Genomic DNA, 19602 nt, shown 5'->3' with positions numbered 1-19602 from the left:
CTGTTTTACACTCACACAGCCTGAAAATGAACTGCAGCTTAAACTCTGTTTATCTAATTACACCTTGTTACTTCAAACCCTTTCATTGCTATTACAGCCATCAGTCACGTTAGTGACAGAGATGTCTTTTCAAGTCTACAGATCTCTCGCTTTTTCCTATTGGCTTCTCTTGCTCTGTTTTTCTCCCTGTCTCCTTCTCACTCTTTATTGCTCCCTGCCTTTTGCTCTAGTCTGGGTTCAGGTTGGAGGAGCAGGCAGGGGTCTTTGTTCAAATTGTCCATATCCACACTGTGTCCTGCTGTACCTGCTGACAAAGCTATCAGATAACTCTGCTCCATCTCCCCTGATCCTGTTGGCGGTGTAGCTTTGTGTTGTGTGTGTATCTTTGAGAGTTTGTGTTCTTTTATATATTTTTGTTTATTTTTGTTGGTTTTCACGATGAATGACATTGTGACTTAATCTTGCATATTTTTTAGCTACATTCCTACAAACAGCCATGCACACATGAGTTGTGAGTCTTTGTGCTGCTGTTGGCTGCAAACTGACCAGAGTCCATAGCTCCCTCTGTTGGCTTGAAGTGATGTGCAATTTCTTACTCTCACTCCCTCCATCTGCCTCACCCCCCTCTTTTCTACAAAAGCAAAGTTCAGTAATGTGTGAAATTTCCAAATTGCTTCATTTCACTTTTGGTACAGCTTAACTTTTTAGTTCTCATTTTAACATTAAAATGTCAAATGTTTGTCCTGCTCGTAGTACTTACTTAAACCTATCTTAAATGCTTAAATGTTTATAAAAACAGCAAATGTTCTTTAATTATCAAGAACAAATGCTCTGTTTTATTATTGTTGAAAGTACTTTGTTTGCAGTTGTTGCCTCAGTCTAGTGCTTTGTTCATGACTGGCACATGCGTCGATGGGTGGCCTGGGGTCAGCTTCCTAAGTGGCCACGTCTTGAATTTGTTAAAGATTGTTTTGACCAGCAAAGACGCACATATAACCGCTCACAATACAAGGCTCTGAATGAACTTGCTGTGGCCTATTGAGTAGTTTGATTGATGTCAGCGAGAGTTGCAATGGATAATTCTTCCATAGATGTCAACAGGCTGCCACCGCAGGGTCAAAACGCACACACCCACACACAGATTTACAAACACTGGCAGACAAGAGAAGAGTGAGATGCCAGCAGTTACCGAGCTCAATAGGTTTTACATTGTAAATGGACTTTTAAAGTGATTCCAGCAAGGCCATTTACACATGCATACAATTATTAATTATGATAAAATGCTGTTTTTACACGGTGCTTTGACTGAGTTGCATATTTTTTTGTTTTTATGTTGTTATATGCAGTTATATTTCTGCAGCATTGTGCATGGAAATATTGTCTGTTAGTCAGCAATCACATATGCACACATTGTGGATGCACAAGGTATCACCTTGGCTTTTTGAGTTACAGGTTTGTGTTTGAGATGTTTATGGTTTGTCCAGTTATAGAGAAAAGTGGCCTAAAGGGGTCACTGTCAACATACACACACTGACTGAGAGTCAATCAATAGTCTATGGGGGTGGGGAGGATAGGGGTCAGAGAAGGAAAAGAGGAGTGAGGCAGAAAGACAGAAAAAGTAACGGCTGTTTTAGGGTTCAACCAAAATCACCGGAATTTTGTGATGGTCTCTACAAAGATGATTCAGAAGCTTTAGGACCATATGGGCCTTTTGTGTGTGCACCGGTTGATGAATTTTAAGGAATACAGCTCTGTTTGTGGCATTGTGTGCACGACATGATGTTATTGTTCACCATAACATTTGTTTTTCTGTATTTACATAAAAGGCAAAGCTTTGTAAGGCATCACTCACCACACATGCACAGTGAAAGCTTATTCTTAGACAGCGTTCATATGTTTTACCACATTGCTGCTTGTGCTTAAATTATCAGTCAGTAGAAATCACTTTCCACACAAACTGCATAAATTAAAGAATCATTGAATATTTTGTAACATAAACTAACTAAAAATTACGCCTCCATAAACACAACCAGTTCATCTTTGACAAATATTAATGATTTCTGCGTGCGTCAAAACACTGTTCTTCAAATATTTATATAGTCATTTGTTGATATTTTACAACACGCAGGCTTCTAATTGTTTAATTCAATGTATGATTTGTAGTTCTTATTTTCAATAAATGTGTTAGACAGAACATTTTGGACTTTCTGCACTGAAACTGAGATTTTGTGTGTGTGCGTGCGTGTGTGTGTGTGTGTGTGTGTGTACTTGTGTATTCACAAGTGTGTTAGACACTGAGGTTTTGGTAAAGGATTTGTTTGCACAGTAGTGACGGCAGCATTGATTCACACTCATCTTTGTCGATGCTTATAAGCCTCTGGATACATCATAACTGTGTGTATGTTTGTATGCCTGCATGTGTATGTGTGTACACAAACCTAACAGCTATATATCTGTAAAGACATGTATTTGAATTCCTATCCTTCTGTGTAAATGGCAAAGGTACATCTGTGCAAGGAGTCTGTGACTATGAGCGTGTTTGTTTTGGATGTGGTCTGTGGATCTTTACTTTGTCGGCTTCCGAAACAACTTCTAAATATGTATTTATTCTTGTAAAGACCCTGATTGTGCCCATGTGAAGGCAGTTAAGCTCAGTTTCACAGGGTCTTTCAGCACAATAATGTCAAAAATTCCCCACGCCACACACATGTATTAAGCTATAATCATATTACCTTTAAAATGGCATTGAACTGAACAGTTCTATGGCTAACAGGTACTGAGTTCTCCATGCAGCTAGAGACAAATGCTTTATCAGCAAACCCAATACACATATCCTACACTACGCTAAGAAGAATATTTAGTGCACTAACTTCAATGTTTTAGTAACAGTTTTTCTGTTAAGCAGTTGAAATGTTAATGATTGGACTCTGTGTTTGTCAAAGAAAAACAGGGAAAGAAAAGGCAGTAGTTACACACATACACACACATGTACATCAAAGCTGAGATTGGTTTCAGGAAATATTTTATTATCTGTACTATTCCAAAGCTGCTAATCACAACCACTCTCTTTCATCTTTGCACCCCCCACCCCCTCTACCAACAACACCACCACCCCCTCCACCCCCTCCGATTCCATTCTCTGTGTCTCCCTGTATTCGCTACACTTCTCTCTCCCCCGCCATCCCATGTGCAGGGGTACCCAAGTGTTGAAAAAGTCTAATCGAAAGGAGGAAGACGTTAGTTAAAAAGAAAGGAAAGAAGACAGAAAGAGTGCGTGTATCATTCGGAGTGTCCCTTCGGGGTTCCGATTTTTCCCTTTTCACAAGGCCCTTCCCGCTCTCCTTGCATTCCCTTTTCTCTTTTCCGCTGTCTCCTCCTTGCTCTAAAACTGAGAAGCGGTGAGCTAATTTTTCCTGGAGAATCCCAGTCGCAGTACCTATACTCACATTCCAAGGTGCTCGGAAATACTGGGAATACACAGCCTGCTGGTGTAGAGATGAAAGTGAACTTGACAAAACAGCAAGCAGCAGGGAAAACCTTGTTCCAATCATGCCCAAATCATTCCACAACAAAGGACCAGCACTCTGGAATTGCTATAATCTCATATTTTACTGCCGGGCTGCGATGGGTTCTGCTGCGCTGTGCCTGTGTGTTTACGGTGTGACACAGTATTCAGGCTTTGGGCTCATGGTCAAGCGTACACTATTTGATCTTGCATTTCTCTGGATTTGATTAGGTCAGTTTTGTGTTTTCCGTTTGAGCACAAATCAGTATTGGCGTCCTTAAAACATCCTAATAACATGGTGTAACTTATGTGGTTTAGACCTTATTTGAAAGAGGGGTCAGCTTTTTGGTTTAAAACTTTTTTTACATTGTTAGAAAGAAATATATTGTCAGTTTTTAACATTACAGTTTATGTGAGAATGTAATTTTACCTATGCAGGTGCATGCAGAGAGCAGGAGTGACCAGGGTAGTGAGAGACCAGTGAAGAAAGGTCAGAGAGATGGATTGATAAAGAGAGAAAGAAATTAAGTAAAAGGAGAGCAGGTTGTCTTGCTTTAAACCTTTCTCGCACCTGTCTCATTCTCCTCTCTGCTTCCTCCTTTCCTTCCTGATTCCCTCATTCTCCTTTTTCCTCCGTGCTCTTTGTCTGATCCCTCCCTCTCCACCTGCTCTTCTCCCTCTCCCTCGCTCTCTCTTCTTTTCTCCACCCCTTTCTCCGCCCCTCCCTGCAGCTATTGGTGAAGCACCCACCAATCACAGCACAACTGGGACCTGAGGGACTACATATGCAAAATGCTGCTTAATATTCATGAGCCGCTATCGGGGCTTTAAGTCGTTGATTAGGACAGCAGCACAGCTTTCTGTCCCAACTGCCTGACTAGCTGGCTGTGTGTGCCTATAGCCCCCTCTCTCTCACTCTCACATACACACTGCATGCACATGCTCCCTCACTTCTACGCACACACGCAGAGCTGATCAGTGCAGGCAGCGCAGAGCCTGGTAATTGTATTGCTCACTCCAAGTGGAAGGAAGGACCGAAAGAGAGGAAGATCAGAGAAAGAAGAGAAAAGAAGAGAGAGGAGAGATATAAAAAAAAAAACTTTGATTTTTTTTTTTGTTTTTAATTTCTTGCCATTTACCCTGAGGAGGTTGACATGACAATGACCCGGTATCGCCGATGGATTCGGTAGGACACCCATTATCCGAGTGTTTTTTAATGCACTCTGAACAAGAGTAGGTAAATTTTACCTTTTATTCTTATCCTTTTATTGATCATCCAACTTGTCATTGCCATTGTCTTCCACTGTAAGTGACTGTGTGAGTCAGTGAGTGAGTGTATGTGCTGGTATGCAGCGGAGGTGGCCGGCACTGTGTCAAGGTTGTTTCTGTTGTCAGGTAGCACGCGTTCACTCTTGTCTTTGTGTGTGTGTGTTTGTGTGTGTGTGTGTGTGTGTGTGTGTGGCTGCAGTATCTGGACAGCAGTTCTTACTTAGTGGGCAGAGGAGCAAAATTTCTGTCCCTTCACCTGAAAGTGAGACATACGCACAACACACCTGCCTGCAAACACACATTGTTTGCTCCATTTTCACTTTCGCTGTTTTCAACAAACACTTTACTTGAAGTCAGGCTGTTCTTGGGACAAACTTTCTCAGTACATGTCTGCATGTGTGTACCTGTGCATGTGTTTATGCTTATGCATGTGTGGTTAAAGTATGTGTTCATCCAAGCAGAGAATCCGCGAGATAACAGGGCATTAAGGTTACAGGAGCAACGTGTAGGAAAGGGCCCATAAGAGAGGAGGGAGAGGGAAAGGGGGAGAGCTGCGCTCTTAAATGCCAGAGGAGGTAGAATTTCAGACGGGCAGCTCAGCGTGTGGCCCCGCTCAGGAATTAGAGACAGTCACACACACACAAACACACGAGTGCTGCTGAGCTGCTCCTTTCGCCAATGCTTTGCTCTTTTAGATGTATGTGCAAAATGTAGATTAAGTGATTGGCAGAGTGGACAGCAGTTTGCTTGATTAGATTATTGTGTGCACAATTATTTAAAACACAAAATTAGAGCCAACAAACAAATGATTAAAGTATAGCAGTATTTGCTTAACTCTTTTCTTACACAGGACAAGATAAAACCTTCTTCCGACACTGTGCGTGTGTGATTCAGTAGCCGGACAGACCTGTTTTGTCTGTATGTATAAAATTATTGGCATTCACCTTTTCGAATTTGAAAATCTCATAAATAAAGCAAAGATTTTATGGTCATTTATATATATATAAATGTATATGTATAGATTTAAAACACATGCTTAGATTTAACCCATTTCCACTTAGAACAAAATTTGAATGAGTGACACTAAATCAAAGCCACAGTTTAGGTGTTTGTTTTTTTTACGGTAGAGTCGGAAGTGGGAAAACTGAAAGAACAAAGTCAGAGCAGAAACTCATGCAAAATGTTGGACTGTAATATTTCCCAAAATTGTATCTGTAACATTTTTAAAGAAAATAGGCAATTTTTCATTTTATTTTCAATCTTTCTCATCATTTGTTTTAAAACACACCCACCCCACTCACTTGTACAGCATTTTGAATATAGAGGCATTTTTAAGAGAATAAACGGAGATAAACTGTACCACTACTTTACATTAAAATATTATTTTAAATATATTTTTAATTTAAAAAAAATGCCTTTTAACTTTCAGTCTGTTTGAATTGAAATGTCATTTAAGCAAATATGAGAAATTGCCCCTTCTGAACAAGCACAAATTAAAATGTTCATAATATGTGCAGGATTTATTTTTTTTTTATGATTATTTTATTATCATTGCGGTATGACCAATCAAGCTTTTAGAGTGTCTGAGAATATCAATCATTTCAGTTCCCTTTTTAGAGCGAATAACTGAATTTCCAGTAGAGCAAAATCTGAATTTAGGACACTTTACAAAGATTTAACCCTGTGGATTGCATCTAAACAAGCTTTCTCTATGTTGGTCCTTCAACTGCAAAACAGTGGGGTGGAATTTAAGGACCTGTAACGGCTCAGGTGTAAGAGTCTTGATTTTTTTTTTTATCAGATTAAGACAGAGAATTAAAATTTTTCAAAAACTTTTGAACTGGATTTGCTTCTTAATGGACAAGAAGTGTGAAAACTGTGTTTAGACATCAAGCATCAATACACTCACTGAAAAACACACTTTCCTGACAGACATTTGGCAATGAGATGTGTCTGCTTTACCTGCGTGTGATTCAGCAAGTGTACGTAAGCTGTTGCCACTCAAACGTTTTCTAGAGAGCCCTCTGGTCCCGTCATCTGTGCGTCCGCTCCTTCACACATCCATTCATCCATCCATCGATCCATCGATCCATCCATCCACCGTTCTCTTTTCCCGGCTCAGGCGTTCCCTTCTTTGCTCTAAGGCACTGCTTTCCTATACTAATTAAAATATTAGGGATAATGATGATCATACTGATAATAATAACAACAAGTACCACTTAAGCTGTTAACATAATTGCATTCCCCTCATGCCACCATATACATAACATTTGCATATCATTAAAATATATTTCCCACAGTGACTTTAGTGATTTTGGTGTTTTTAACAGTGGGTGTGAGGGAGAACGGACGGGTGGTGAGAACTGCACAGTGGCTGATCAGTCAGGCAAAGGTTTAGTAGTGCAGTAATGAAGAGAAGCACAAGGGAGCACATATGATTTGATTAGGAATTATTCTCCAATCTGATGGGTCTGGATTTAATTCTTTTTAAATACATGGAAATGTTGAGGAAAGATTATTTGTGATTGTGAGTAAAAAAAAAATAAAAATAAAAATCTGTTTCAGGTTAAACATTGTTGAAGTCGTTCATCAGACTAAATTAAGATGTGCCAGAAAAACAAACTTTTTTTTTTTTACTTACAGTAATATATATAATATGATTCAGGCACCAGATTTTCACACGTAATGTTGTGTTGCTTCTTGTTCTGCTACGACAAATGCCACTGTTTCAGTTCATGTTTGGAAAAGTGCATTGGCCATCATACAGTAATTTACTTTTCCTGATTTTCCTGATGAGGCAAACTACTTTATATGAAACCGCGAAAGAAATTCAACTGAGAAAAAAATCAAACTCGAAGGCCAACCGTCTGATGCTTTGACCGTTTGTTGTTTAATAGTGCGACAGCGAAATATACATATGTTTTGTTATTCAGAATAAAGAGATAATATGCCTTGCGTTTGATTAGACAATGAAGAGCATTTAATGTTTTTTTCCCATCTTTTTCTTTTCCTTAATCTTAGTCGCTGGACCTTATTTTTCAGCTTATGAAGTGGGATATGCAGTAAAGAGAGAGAGAGAGAAAGAGAGGTAAAGCTGACTGGAGGGCGGGACAGGGGGGACCAAAGAGAGATTGCGTAAATTAAAATCCTTTTAATCTCCTTATAAAATCATTTACTTAATTCATCTGTCAAAGCATGTCAATATGTGCCGTGCTGATTTGCTGGCTGCGCGCGCGCGTGTGTGTCTGTGTGAGCGTGCAATTTGCATCTGTTTGTTTCCATCCGCGGTTTCGTGCCTGCATGCTCCCATTTTGTATGTGTGACCTATTGATGGCCTATATGAGGAAGTGTTGTTCTTTTTGTCTCTTTGCCCGCCTGTCTGTCCCTATGGAATTTGTTGTCTGTCAGTTTTTTTGCATTTGCCTGCAAACACACGCGCAGAGAAACGCACGCACTCATGCTTACGGCGGCCTCGCTCTCATGTGAAGGGTCCGGGCATTCCAGTGGTAATTTGGTCCCGTGAAGAGAAAGAGAGAGGTAGAGAGTGTGTGAGAGAGAGAGAAAGGGAGAGAGACGCAATGAGAGAGACAGACAGAGCGAAGTGGGAAGGAAGGGAGGGGGTTTGCTTTTGTCTGACACCAGCACTCAGGAGGTCCACTGGACAGACGTGTAAGCATGAATGCCCACAGCAACACACACTCTTAACACTAATGCATAACAATAAACACACAGATCTTACCATTTGCAGGTTAAAGTTATCAAAATGTTAAAAATGCACACACACATGCATCTACATATGTGGATGTAGATATTAAAAATGCATTGTCTCACACACACTGAGAGATGACAGAGCAAAATGGGATGAGCCTTGATGATGTGAATTTGTCTGATTTATGTCCAATCCATCAGTGCTCTGTGTGTGTCTGAGTATGTCACGGGTCAGTGCCGGCCTTTATGTGTTGAAAGAGCAGTAAGGGAGACTGTACCAGATGTGACACGAACACACACGCACACGAACACACACTGCAATTAGCCATTTTGCCACACTGGTGGTGAATCTGTGTGTGTGTGTGTGTGTGTGTGTGTGTGTGTGTGTGTGTGTGTGTGTGTGTGTGTGTGAATGCACGGTTGAATGCCAAAGCAGTGATCAAAAATAAGAGAGAGAGAGAGTGATATATAGTGAGAGGCAATGTCGCTCATCTTATCTCCTCTTCTCCTCTCCACAGCGCTCATCCTCTCATTCCCCACGTTCCATCATCCATACATCTCCGTCATCCATACATCAAAATGTGAATTCAATTATTATTACTATTATCACATTCTATCAAGTCATTTATGCTCCGTCTGAGAATTACTCTCTGTAATGCTACTGACTTTTCCGTCTTTTCAAATCTGCTATGACCAAGTATATAGTTTCAAGAAATGCAGAATAAAAAGAGGATGTTTTGCACCTGTGCAAATTTGAACTGTGTCAAAAGCACACAGGTCCCTTTGTAGATCCATCTGCTTGATTTTAACAAACGTTGCTTTAAACTAAATTACGTTTTCTTAGAATTGCTACATTGCTACACATACATTGTGGGGTTTCTTTGGTGTCTGTGTTATTATTGTTTTCAGAAAAGGAGTCACTAAATTTGAATTTTATCAAGTTCAACCAGATGAGCTATTGAGTTACGCTTTAGATCCGGTGACTGGTGTATGCATGAGTGTGTGCGTACCCATCGTGTTGTGCTTAGGGCTTCTAATGCTGCTCCTCAGTCCTAATAGGAGGAGACAGCGCAGACCGGGCCACAATAGAGCAGATTTAGATGGAGAGGTGAGGTGTGTGTATGTCCCTATGTGTGTGTGTAAAGTGTAAAAGTGTGTCCATGAGTTAAAGAGGATCACGAGAATGGTGAAGGTTCAAACCCCTTGTCTGTCTATGGCACTTTTCTGTTGTGCTGCCCATGGGGAGAGCCCTATGGTTTCGCTGCTTGGGTTGTTCTCTCCCTCTGCACGGCCAAGCTGAAAGTATGATTAAATTGTCATTGTTTCGACAGTGTGTAAGAGGGGTTCAAAAAGACAAAAAAGGGAAGATACAGTAGAACGGGAAAGGGATAGCTACTAAGAGAGAGAGAAAGAAATGAATGACCATGCCGCCTTCCAACTGACAGTGAAATATTCCTCCTCTCATCCTCCCATCATGCTTCATGTGTGTGCCTGATGGGGAGAGAATGACAGACCAGCCCACACCCCACCTCATGGTTTAGTTCTCTAGTTTTTTGCTGCTTTTTTCATCTGCCTTGCACTCTTTTTCTTTCACTCTTTCTATCTCCTGTCTGTGCACTAGGTTTCTCTCTATGCCAACTTTATCAGATGCACCATACAAATAAACTACAATCACATGACGATTTTCAGAAGTATTTATTCTTCCCAAATGTACTGTATATTCAGATATCAAGCTGCTCAACAAAAGTGTATATTCTTTGAATCAGGGAATTTTGATTTCTAGTTATTAGACAAGATTTTTACAGTTACACACTGAAGACTGAAGAAAGGTTTTTTTTACACGTTCTTGCTTTCTGCACCGAACTTATTAATTTCATTAATTAAGCTTATTCTACCCGCTTCATTATACACAAAAAATGAAACGTACATAACAACATATATATGTATATTTACCTAATTATTCACAGCTTCTGGTGTTTTTGTGAAAAGGAAATTGTCTCTAACAAATATGTTGATCACACAAAAAAAACAAGCCCAACAGCATCAGTCCTTGTTGGTCCCTCCAACGGTACCAGTGGTTCAGCTTTGACACACATCCGTGCATGTGTGAGAAGATGCCACGTGTTAATATACAGTTCATTATTTTGCACATGTAAAAACAAGAAAACTATGTGTGTTATTAAGGCCTTGTTTCTGTGCATGTGTGTATGTGTGTGTGTGAGAGAGAGACAGTGAGTGAGAGCGCATTTGTGTCTATTAACTGCGTTTACGTTTTCACACAATAGTTAAATTGTATTTGACATTTTAAAAACTTTCACTTTTAGTTTGATGTAGCTTAAATAAAATAGTTCATATACGTTTATTGCTTATTCCAAAATATCGCTCTATTTAAAAAAAAAAATTACATAGTTTCATCGCTGGTAACTTTAGTAAAGATCAGATGTTAAAGTATTTGTACATGAAACATTTATGTGAATTATGTTTACATTAATAAAAAAAAAGCTCTAATCCTACATGGTAAAAACGCTTCTTTTCTTTAGGATGCGTGTTCCTCTGCGTAGCTGATCCGCTCTTTTATTCATGGCAGTAGATAATTCATTTTCTCTTTATCCCTATCTTCCTTTACCATTCAGCGCCCTCCACCCACCCACACACACACACACACACACACGCGCAGACACACGCTCCTCTTCTCCCTCTACACACCCCCCTCCCTTGTGGAACTGTCACCTTTCTGCACCCGCTCAGTCCCTATTAAGGCCGACAGCCCATCTGCCGCCTGCCCCGCTAACAGCTCCCGTCGCTAACGCTAACGTGCACACACATCCACATCCGCTCAGACACACACAGAGGGCTACGTTCAACCCCACCTGCCCTGCTGCACATGCAGTCACACGCAGAGCAACATCGTCAGACGTACATGTATATCAATATATGCATCCGCTCAGTATTTATCGTCATCTAATGATTCTTTTAATTACTTCCAAATATCAAAAAGTCTGTACCAGACTTTTTTTCTTGATTTAAAACAGCCACTTTTGATCTTGCACATTAAGACTTTCCAGGCAAGTATAAGGCTGAGTGTTATCGGGAGTAAGTATAAATACTATAAGAACCATGTAAACGATCTAGAAAAGTCAGCAATTTGCAACAAGAAGTGCAGAAATGAAAATAGAACCGACAAGTTTATTTGCAAGCAGGAAACCAATGGGATCATTGGGAATTTTTAATGCAGCAGAGGAGATTGGCTAGTCTTTAGTTCAGTTATTTATTAGTGTTCATATCTGTATGTTTATCCATATTTATGCATACAAATTGTCTGTGTAACTGCAAGACGTCACACTACCCTGACGAGAGGAGTAATTAGGTAGGGCAGTTGCTGCTTTGTGTATATGTGTGTGTGTGTGTGTGTGTGTGTGAGTGTTGTGGCATTTGCTCCCTTCAGGGATAGGTGCGTTTTGCATTAGCAAGAATGGCAACTGTCTCATCAATCACTGCATCACCATGTCACACACAGACACACGCACACACACATATGTACACACATACCATGGCATGGTCATTCTGTTCACAGATGGGCCAGCAACACATGAGCGAGTCACTGAGCATCAGAAAGACACCAACGATCTCCTTGCTTTCACACACACACACACACACACACACACAATGCCACACATCCATAGTATGTCTGCATGTGCTGGTTCTTGTGCTGCTTACATGTACTGACAGGAGCGTGAAATAGGTTAGGTAGAATCACATACATTAATGCACCTTTCTTTTATTCTCTCCTTTACTTTACATGCATATTTAAATATTTATGATATGAGCTATTTCTTACATATATGAGTACTTGTGGGATTGAATTTTTCAATTGACTTATTATTTGATGATGTTTAAAAAAATGTAAAATGTGTAAAATTCAGATTTTCATTTTACATATGTTTAGTACTGTGTTTCTATTTTAGTATACGATTCACATGTGCTGAATTAAATTTGTAAAAAGAAAGGAAAAACGCCTCATGTAAAGGATTGTCTGTTGGCTTTAAGATGCTTTTTTAATGAATTTCATTCTTCTGAAATGAAAAAAGAACTAGGAAAATCAGATTATGTGGTTATAAAGCGATAAAGCAGAATCTCTTTCGGTAATCCTAAACAGTTTTAGTCCAGGTTAATACAAATATCAGACAGAGCTTTTTGTGGTGTCTCTAAAATATCATAATACAGACTAATCATAAAACTTTGTAAACTCAGGTTTTCTTTTCAGATGTATTTCTTGTGGTTCGTGATTTTTATGGTTTAAACCTAAATATAATAATATATTTCTCTGATTTCAGCCCCTGTCTAAAAACGCTGTTACAGCGTCTGTTACTTCTAATGCAGTTAAGATGCCTGCAGCCAAAATGTGACAGTTGAACCCAAATGGCTGGTGATACATACACAGGACTTAAACTGTTGCACACAATGTAAACCCAAATCAAGATGAAAACACAGTACAGAACAATCTACAGCGTTTTCAAGCAAATACTTCATGTAGTCCGATTTCCATACAGCGCCTGTGGGTATACAATAAACGCTAAGGGTAATGTTGTAATATTGTTGCGGAGATACCGTCATTAAAAATAAAAGTAAATCACCTCGCCGTCTGGTTTTTAGATGTCAGAAGTGGCCCTCGTCTTCAGTCTTGCAACCCACAGCAAAGTATCTGGGGTACTTCGGTCACAGTGTTAGCACACACAGGTGTGTGCAAGGGAGAAAATATTAATTCAGAATGTAAGCGGACGGATCAGGAGAAGGTGATCGAATTTTGCCGCAAACCTGAGTTACTTGTTCGGCTAGAAAGTTTTTGATTGATTATAATGGTTTATAATTCCCAGCACCACATGCACCTCATAATGGATATACTTTAGTCCTTGGTGTGACACCAGAACCACTTCTCCCACCACCACCACCACCTCCACCCAAAAACAAAAAAACAAAAAACAACAGAATTAATAGTTGGCTGTCTATATAGCATTGTGACACTGCAACCAAAGCCAATAAGTGTCTGAAGCAGCAGCAGCAGCAGAAAGATATCGATTCCTTCTATTCACCAGAGTGGAACTAAAACCTACATATTACACACCCTGGCCCTCCACCTCTCACTGAGCCAACCCAGCTCTGTGGATGGATAGAGGGATGGCTGTCAGACAAGTCATTGGTCTGTCTACCTGCCTGTCTATGTGGCCCTCACATAAACAGGAACCCACAGCGGGACAACATCTCACACTCAGACACACGTGCGTATGTGCTGGTTGTTTGTGTGGTAAACACGTGTCTATCAGTTTGCGACACATACCAACATCCTGCTCTGTTTACCGATACACTTTGCTGGAGGAAACACACACAAACAGGAGTGTCACAGTATAAAAAAAAAAAGAAAGACCTGAAAAAGAAAGATTATTTTATTCATTGTCTTTTAACTTCGATGCATAGCTCAAAGTGCTCCCTAATTTCTACTTTTACATGTTTGGGATGAAATTATTAGTTGGCTTCAGCTCTGTAATTCTTTGGCAAAGTTTTAATATTAAATCAATAATTATTCTTAGGTTAATTGGGCTAGTGTTGGCAGACGTGATTATTATAATCGCTCTCATTAAGCAAAAGCATAAATGCTCAAAAGCAAGCACCTCTTCAGATCTTTGCACTATTTTTGAAGGATTAATTTCTTACTATATGTTTTCTTTCATATTTTACCAAATCTGAATTAGTATCTGTTTTTCTAGATTTTATCCACTGGTAGGAAACTGCTTTTCCTTCCACTTCCCTCGCTTCATTTTCCCCCGATAATTTAAAAGTAGGGCATTTGGATCATTTTATTACAAGCCCAGCCATGATGTAATTTTTTCTTTTCTTTTTTTTTTTTTTGCTTCTTTTCTTTTTTTTAATTGTTTTTGTAAGGGATGCTTTTGATTCTGTTGCCTGTGGTGACCTTATCACCCTAGCGACAGCCCTGCTTCTGATGACGGCACTGGGTTTGATTGAAGGATGGCAGTTCTTCCTCTGATGCATTTACTTTTATATTTCCTCCATTTAAAAAGTTTTTTTTGAGGTTAAAACTGGTAAAACTCGGGGACAAAAGTCTCATGTACTAGTTTAAAATTCTGATCTGTCCCCTGTGCGTCTGTCTGAGAGCTTCTCATCTTTCTGCCTACTTGAGATGCTCTCTGCAAATTGGCCTATGTGTAAATCTTGGACCTTTCTTTGTGTATTTATGTTTTTTCTTTTCTGCCTCTCTCTGTCCTAACTCTGCAGTTGCATAAATCATAATAGTTTTTTTCTTATGTTTACTGAGGGCTGAATGATTATGTGTGCTTGTTACTGGGCCCTTTCAAACACGCTCTGTAATTCAGTGGTCATCCACTTAATTGTAATTTTGTGTTGAAGATTTTTTTTGTTTTTCCATTTTTTCCATTTCATTTTTGTTTCCTTGTCACTGTGTTGAGCTGAAGAAAGTATTTTATCAAAACAATAAAATGAAAAAGATTTTGTGTTTAGTTTAGTAGTGTTTTGTTTACTACAGCGCTTTAACCTTTTATCAGATTCTGGTACTGAGAAAGCAGAAACACACAAAAATGTAACTTGTCACTGTTTCTATTTTTTTTTCCTAAGTTTTATTTTGTTATTTTACCATTGCCCCTGAACAACTGATTTCAGTGTGATCAGATAGTTTTTGTGGCTTTTACACAACACATAGGAGCCATGTCTCGGCTTTACAGTCCCACTTGCTGTTTTCCTACTTTTCTCTGTTGTATTGTCAGCGCCATCCTTATGTTTCTCACTTTGCTTCTGTCTACAGAATGAACTTATCGAAGGGGCCATTAGTGAACAGCAGCAGCGAAGATAACTCCAAGTCGTCTTATGGTAAATGCGGCGCTGGCGCCTGGAGAATGCACCAGAGCTACGATCCACTGGAGGCCAACCACATGAGAGACGCACATGCCCTCTACAACCCCAGGTAAGACAGACTGACAAGAAGACCACAGACACAAAAGAAGAAAGGGGGAATGACTTAAAAAGGGCAAAACAAAAGTGACTGAATCCATAAATCTACATTGAGTTTTCTACAAAAGTCACACTTGACCTCTATAAACCTCAGAAGAAGAGAAAGAAAAGGCAAGCATTTGGAGACATCAAAAGCCAGTTTTTATTGGTCAGGATGTGTGCATGTTTGAGACTATTTGGAGAGAACCAACTTTTCTCCACCATCTATTCAAATGTGGGGAGAACGACTGTGTGCATGTGTGTCTTTCTTTGTGTATTTTTTTAATTCATATGCCTTATCTGTTAAATTTGTTTGGAGTAATTTACATTTTTAACAACACTTTTTATGTTATCAGCTTTACAAACCATCTTCCGCTGTTCGTGTCACCAGTATTCTGTATTTTTATCTTCTTTTTTTTTTACCTGCCCTCTATTGGTTTCTTTAAATAATTCCCTATAAATCCAAGTTAAGGGTGATCTTCAGTGTCGTTTGGGATCAAGAAGGGGTTCCCCATGGTACGACCAAGCCTTTAATATCTACTCTTTTTTAATTTCAAATTTTGGGAAACCCTAACTCCCTACCCTTGGGAAAAAAATAATTCTCATTTAAACACCACAATATAGAAAACATACAAATCCACTGTAAACTATATGTTATGATTAAACAGTGCAACTAAAATGAGAATATTTTTTCCCTAGTATATATAGAGTATCACAAGGAATTTGGATTCAACTTGTGGCTCAAGGACACTTCAGTAGTGCAAATGCGTCGCAGTGCAGAGGCTTTAAATCACATCGTTTTGTTGAAGGACATTCTCTTTTACCATTACAATTATTCTCCATGCCATCTGTATGTGCAGTCAAACCTGAACGCATGAAAAGCTTCAACCAAAGTGAAATTTCACTTTAAAGTTCTCCAACAAAACCAGTTCTGACTTTATGTTGTTCCGGGCAGGTTTTGCTGAGGCTGTCTTGCTTTATTTTTAGAGCTTAAACTGTAAATACGCTTCTTGTTTCATGTTTAAACACAGGAAATGTGTGACGCATTAAATATAGACAAACGTTATCATATCCTTCCTCCTCCTCTTTTGAACGTTTCTCAGGATAAGAGATAGCATGACATGCCCTGAAAGCAAACGTTTAACTGTAAGTATGCGCTTTCTATATAATTTATATAATTCAGGGGTATTGGACTAGTATAAACAAATAAGTATATTATTACTGTGTTTAGTGTTACTTGTTGTACATTATTTCACTTTAAAAACAGCTGAATATATATTTAATTTAAATAGGCTATATTAGAACCTAGTGTAACCAAAAGTGGGTTTCCCAAACTTTGTCTGTCTGTTCTCCGGATCGTGTTTTCCCTCTCTGGATTTTGGACATTATGCTTCAAGATCTCACTGACTAACATGATTATCTTAAATGAATATTACTGTGATTTATTATGTTGTTATTATTGTTGTATTATTGCACATTCTTTAGGAACAATATCGATTAGTGCATTGTTAGGGTCTTGTGAAGCCCTTTAATTTTAAATGCATGTGTGTGTGTGTGTTCCCGTGTGCGCTGTAGACTGGGAAGTTTTAGTCCAATAGGATTTCAGGGTTAGTCTGGGTCAAGCCAATTAGAGGTCTGGCAAGCCATTCTCACGCAGACCTTCGGCCAGTCACCAGGAGGAGTGTTAGTAGCACAATGTGAGTGTGTTGGCAGACAGTGAAGTCTGGTGATGAGAGGTGTAAAGGTTTGCCAGGGGCTATGGAGTCAGTCCGTGGCTTGAAGTCACACAGTACATTTGTACACATGGATAGAGACACACTAGGTTCCAAAATGGGGAGCATTATTTCGCCTCTATGGTTCAAAACAAACTGCAAATTATATTGTTATTGTGAATTCGGCTGCCGCAAATATGCCAAGCCTACATAATGACATAACACTAGGGGGAGGGGGGGGGGCAGCACTGTGAAGTTGACAACTTGAGGATTTATCTCAAGACTTGTGCTGAAAAAATACAATCTGGGGATTTGCAATTCTGTTAAATGTTTAGAATTTTATTTCTCCTGAAAATGAGCTCAGAGTAGTCCTTTCTCATGGCAGGCAGCCTAACTTACCATAAGAAAAGTGTCCCTCCCAGTAAGACGTAACTGTGGGACAGGAATACCAGGACTCTAAATCTGAAGCACTTGAACTCAGCCATAGTTCATTACCTGTTATAGTTTATTATTATTTATACTTATGTATGTCCATCTGTGACAAAGCAACACATTTTTTATGTGTTGCAAAATGGCCTTAAAAAGCTAACACTAAATATTAAAGTACTAACACTAAATATTAAAGTACTAACACTAAATATTAAAGTACTAACACTAAATATTAAGGTAAAAGTCACCTTACCTAAGTTGAACCTTTACCCCTACACACACACACACACACACACACACACACACAACCACACGTTTTCACTTACACAGTAAAAGGAACACATTTTCTTACACACACATGCACTATAAGATCACAGGAACACTTCCTTAGGATATCTGACCTCCAACTGTGTTGATGGGATTTGGTCGTGAATTATATGCACTCTCTCTCACACACACTTGCACAGACACACACTTGAACAGCACAGACACACCGAAAATGAAAGAAATCCAGGTTCAGAAGGGACAATATTTAGAAATGAATTTAAATTAATTTAGATTTATAGCAGTGTTTTTATTTTATCTCTTAGAATAACTTTTTTTCATATCACAGATCTCTGTACAAAAAAAGCAAAGAAATAAATTTAATTTAATTTGAAGTTTTCTGGGGCCTTTTCTTGTATTAAAACTTTTTTGAATTCTAAAGAAATTTCTTAAATGCTTTTGGAGATCTGCAGTTTTCATTGGACAGCAACAATATTATTCCTCTTTTTATTTAGGCCATCAAACCATGGGAATGTGATTAATGTCAGGCAGCTAGAGTGCGCTTGAATACACACACACACTGTGCTGTAAACTGAGCCCAATGTAATCATAATGATAAAGCAGATTGCCTTAACACACAGATGGGCTTCCAAAAAGCTGTGTGTGTGTGTGTGTATGTGTGTGTGTGTGTGTGTGTGTGTGTGTAAGTGTGGACAACGCTGATTGGATTGCAGATTTATAGAAGAGGATTACTGCAGGAGCAGAGAGAGAGAGACAGCGAGAGAGGGGAAAAGAGAGAGGGGGTTTCAGACACTCACCTCTCATTAACTTCCACCCTCTTCACCTCGTCTCGCCCTATTCTCAATCAAGGACAAGCACGCACATGTGCACACACATAGATATACACATTTAAAATCTTGTTTAAGTGGAGCATCTCGTTCTTTATATTTACCAATGATATGCTGATTCAGTATTTAAATCTTTGTAATTTGCAAGAACTTTCAAAAGTAAGAATCCTACAGAATGCTGCAGCAAAAAACATTACTGGGTAGTCATTTAAAAACAATACAGCCACATTTTAAAGAAAAAAGTTCTTGGTCACAAGACCAGAAAATGTCCCTTTTTTGTTGCAGTTCACGAGATCTACGCCAGTTTTGAGCTTTGTATACCTATTATACTGAATGTAAAGTATATTCAAATACATGACATTTAAGGGAAAGACATTCATGAAGGTTCCAGATTAAAGAAAAACGGACAAAGGCGCAGTGTGAAGTGGACAGAAAGAAACAGCCAGAGACGGACAGAGAGACAGAGATGGCGAAAGACAGTGGGCACTGCAGCAAACCTGATTATGACTGGATGTGAATTAGATTCCCTAACAGATGGTCCAGGAGCGAGACTGTAAGGTGCATCAGCCAGCAGTGAGGGGAGGAAGAGGGGGAGGATAGAGGGCATGGGTGGGAGAGAGAGGGAAGAACAGGCCAGGAGGCTCGGAAGACGAGTGTCAACAGCAGCTTGTGGCAGGTCAAAATGGGCATTTACAGTGAAAAGAATCTTGTTTCACATTTTTATTCAGTGAATTTGGAGTCGGGTATTTCAAGTCTATCACTTTCTCTCTTTTTTTGCAGTATAAATGAAGTAAAGTGATAATATACAGAAGTAAAAGGTAGGGCTGTTCGATATTACGATATATAT

At 39.2% G+C, this 19602-nt stretch overlaps 1 protein-coding gene across 10 annotated transcripts in view; it reads left to right on the top strand.

Moving 5' to 3' along the window:
- Nucleotides 1–19602, top strand: part of esrrga (estrogen-related receptor gamma a) — a 157273-nt gene that overhangs the window by 78839 nt on the left and 58832 nt on the right. For 4 of the 10 annotated variants that reach the window (XM_085175442.1, XM_085175368.1, XM_085175496.1 and 1 more), the window contains one exon: nucleotides 15318–15476. In XM_085175442.1, the coding sequence (XP_085031568.1) occupies nucleotides 15319–15476 (158 nt within the window). In that variant the 5' untranslated portion in view covers nucleotide 15318. The other 6 variants (XM_085175001.1, XM_085175289.1, XM_085175145.1 and 3 more) reach the window with 6 other exon arrangements.

This window comes from Neolamprologus multifasciatus, chromosome 1 (genome assembly GCF_963576455.1).
Source record: "Neolamprologus multifasciatus chromosome 1, fNeoMul1.2, whole genome shotgun sequence".
Classification (NCBI taxonomy): Eukaryota; Metazoa; Chordata; class Actinopteri; order Cichliformes; family Cichlidae; genus Neolamprologus; species Neolamprologus multifasciatus.
Note: the sequence above shows the minus strand (reverse complement) of the source record. Positions and strands in the feature narration are given on the sequence as shown.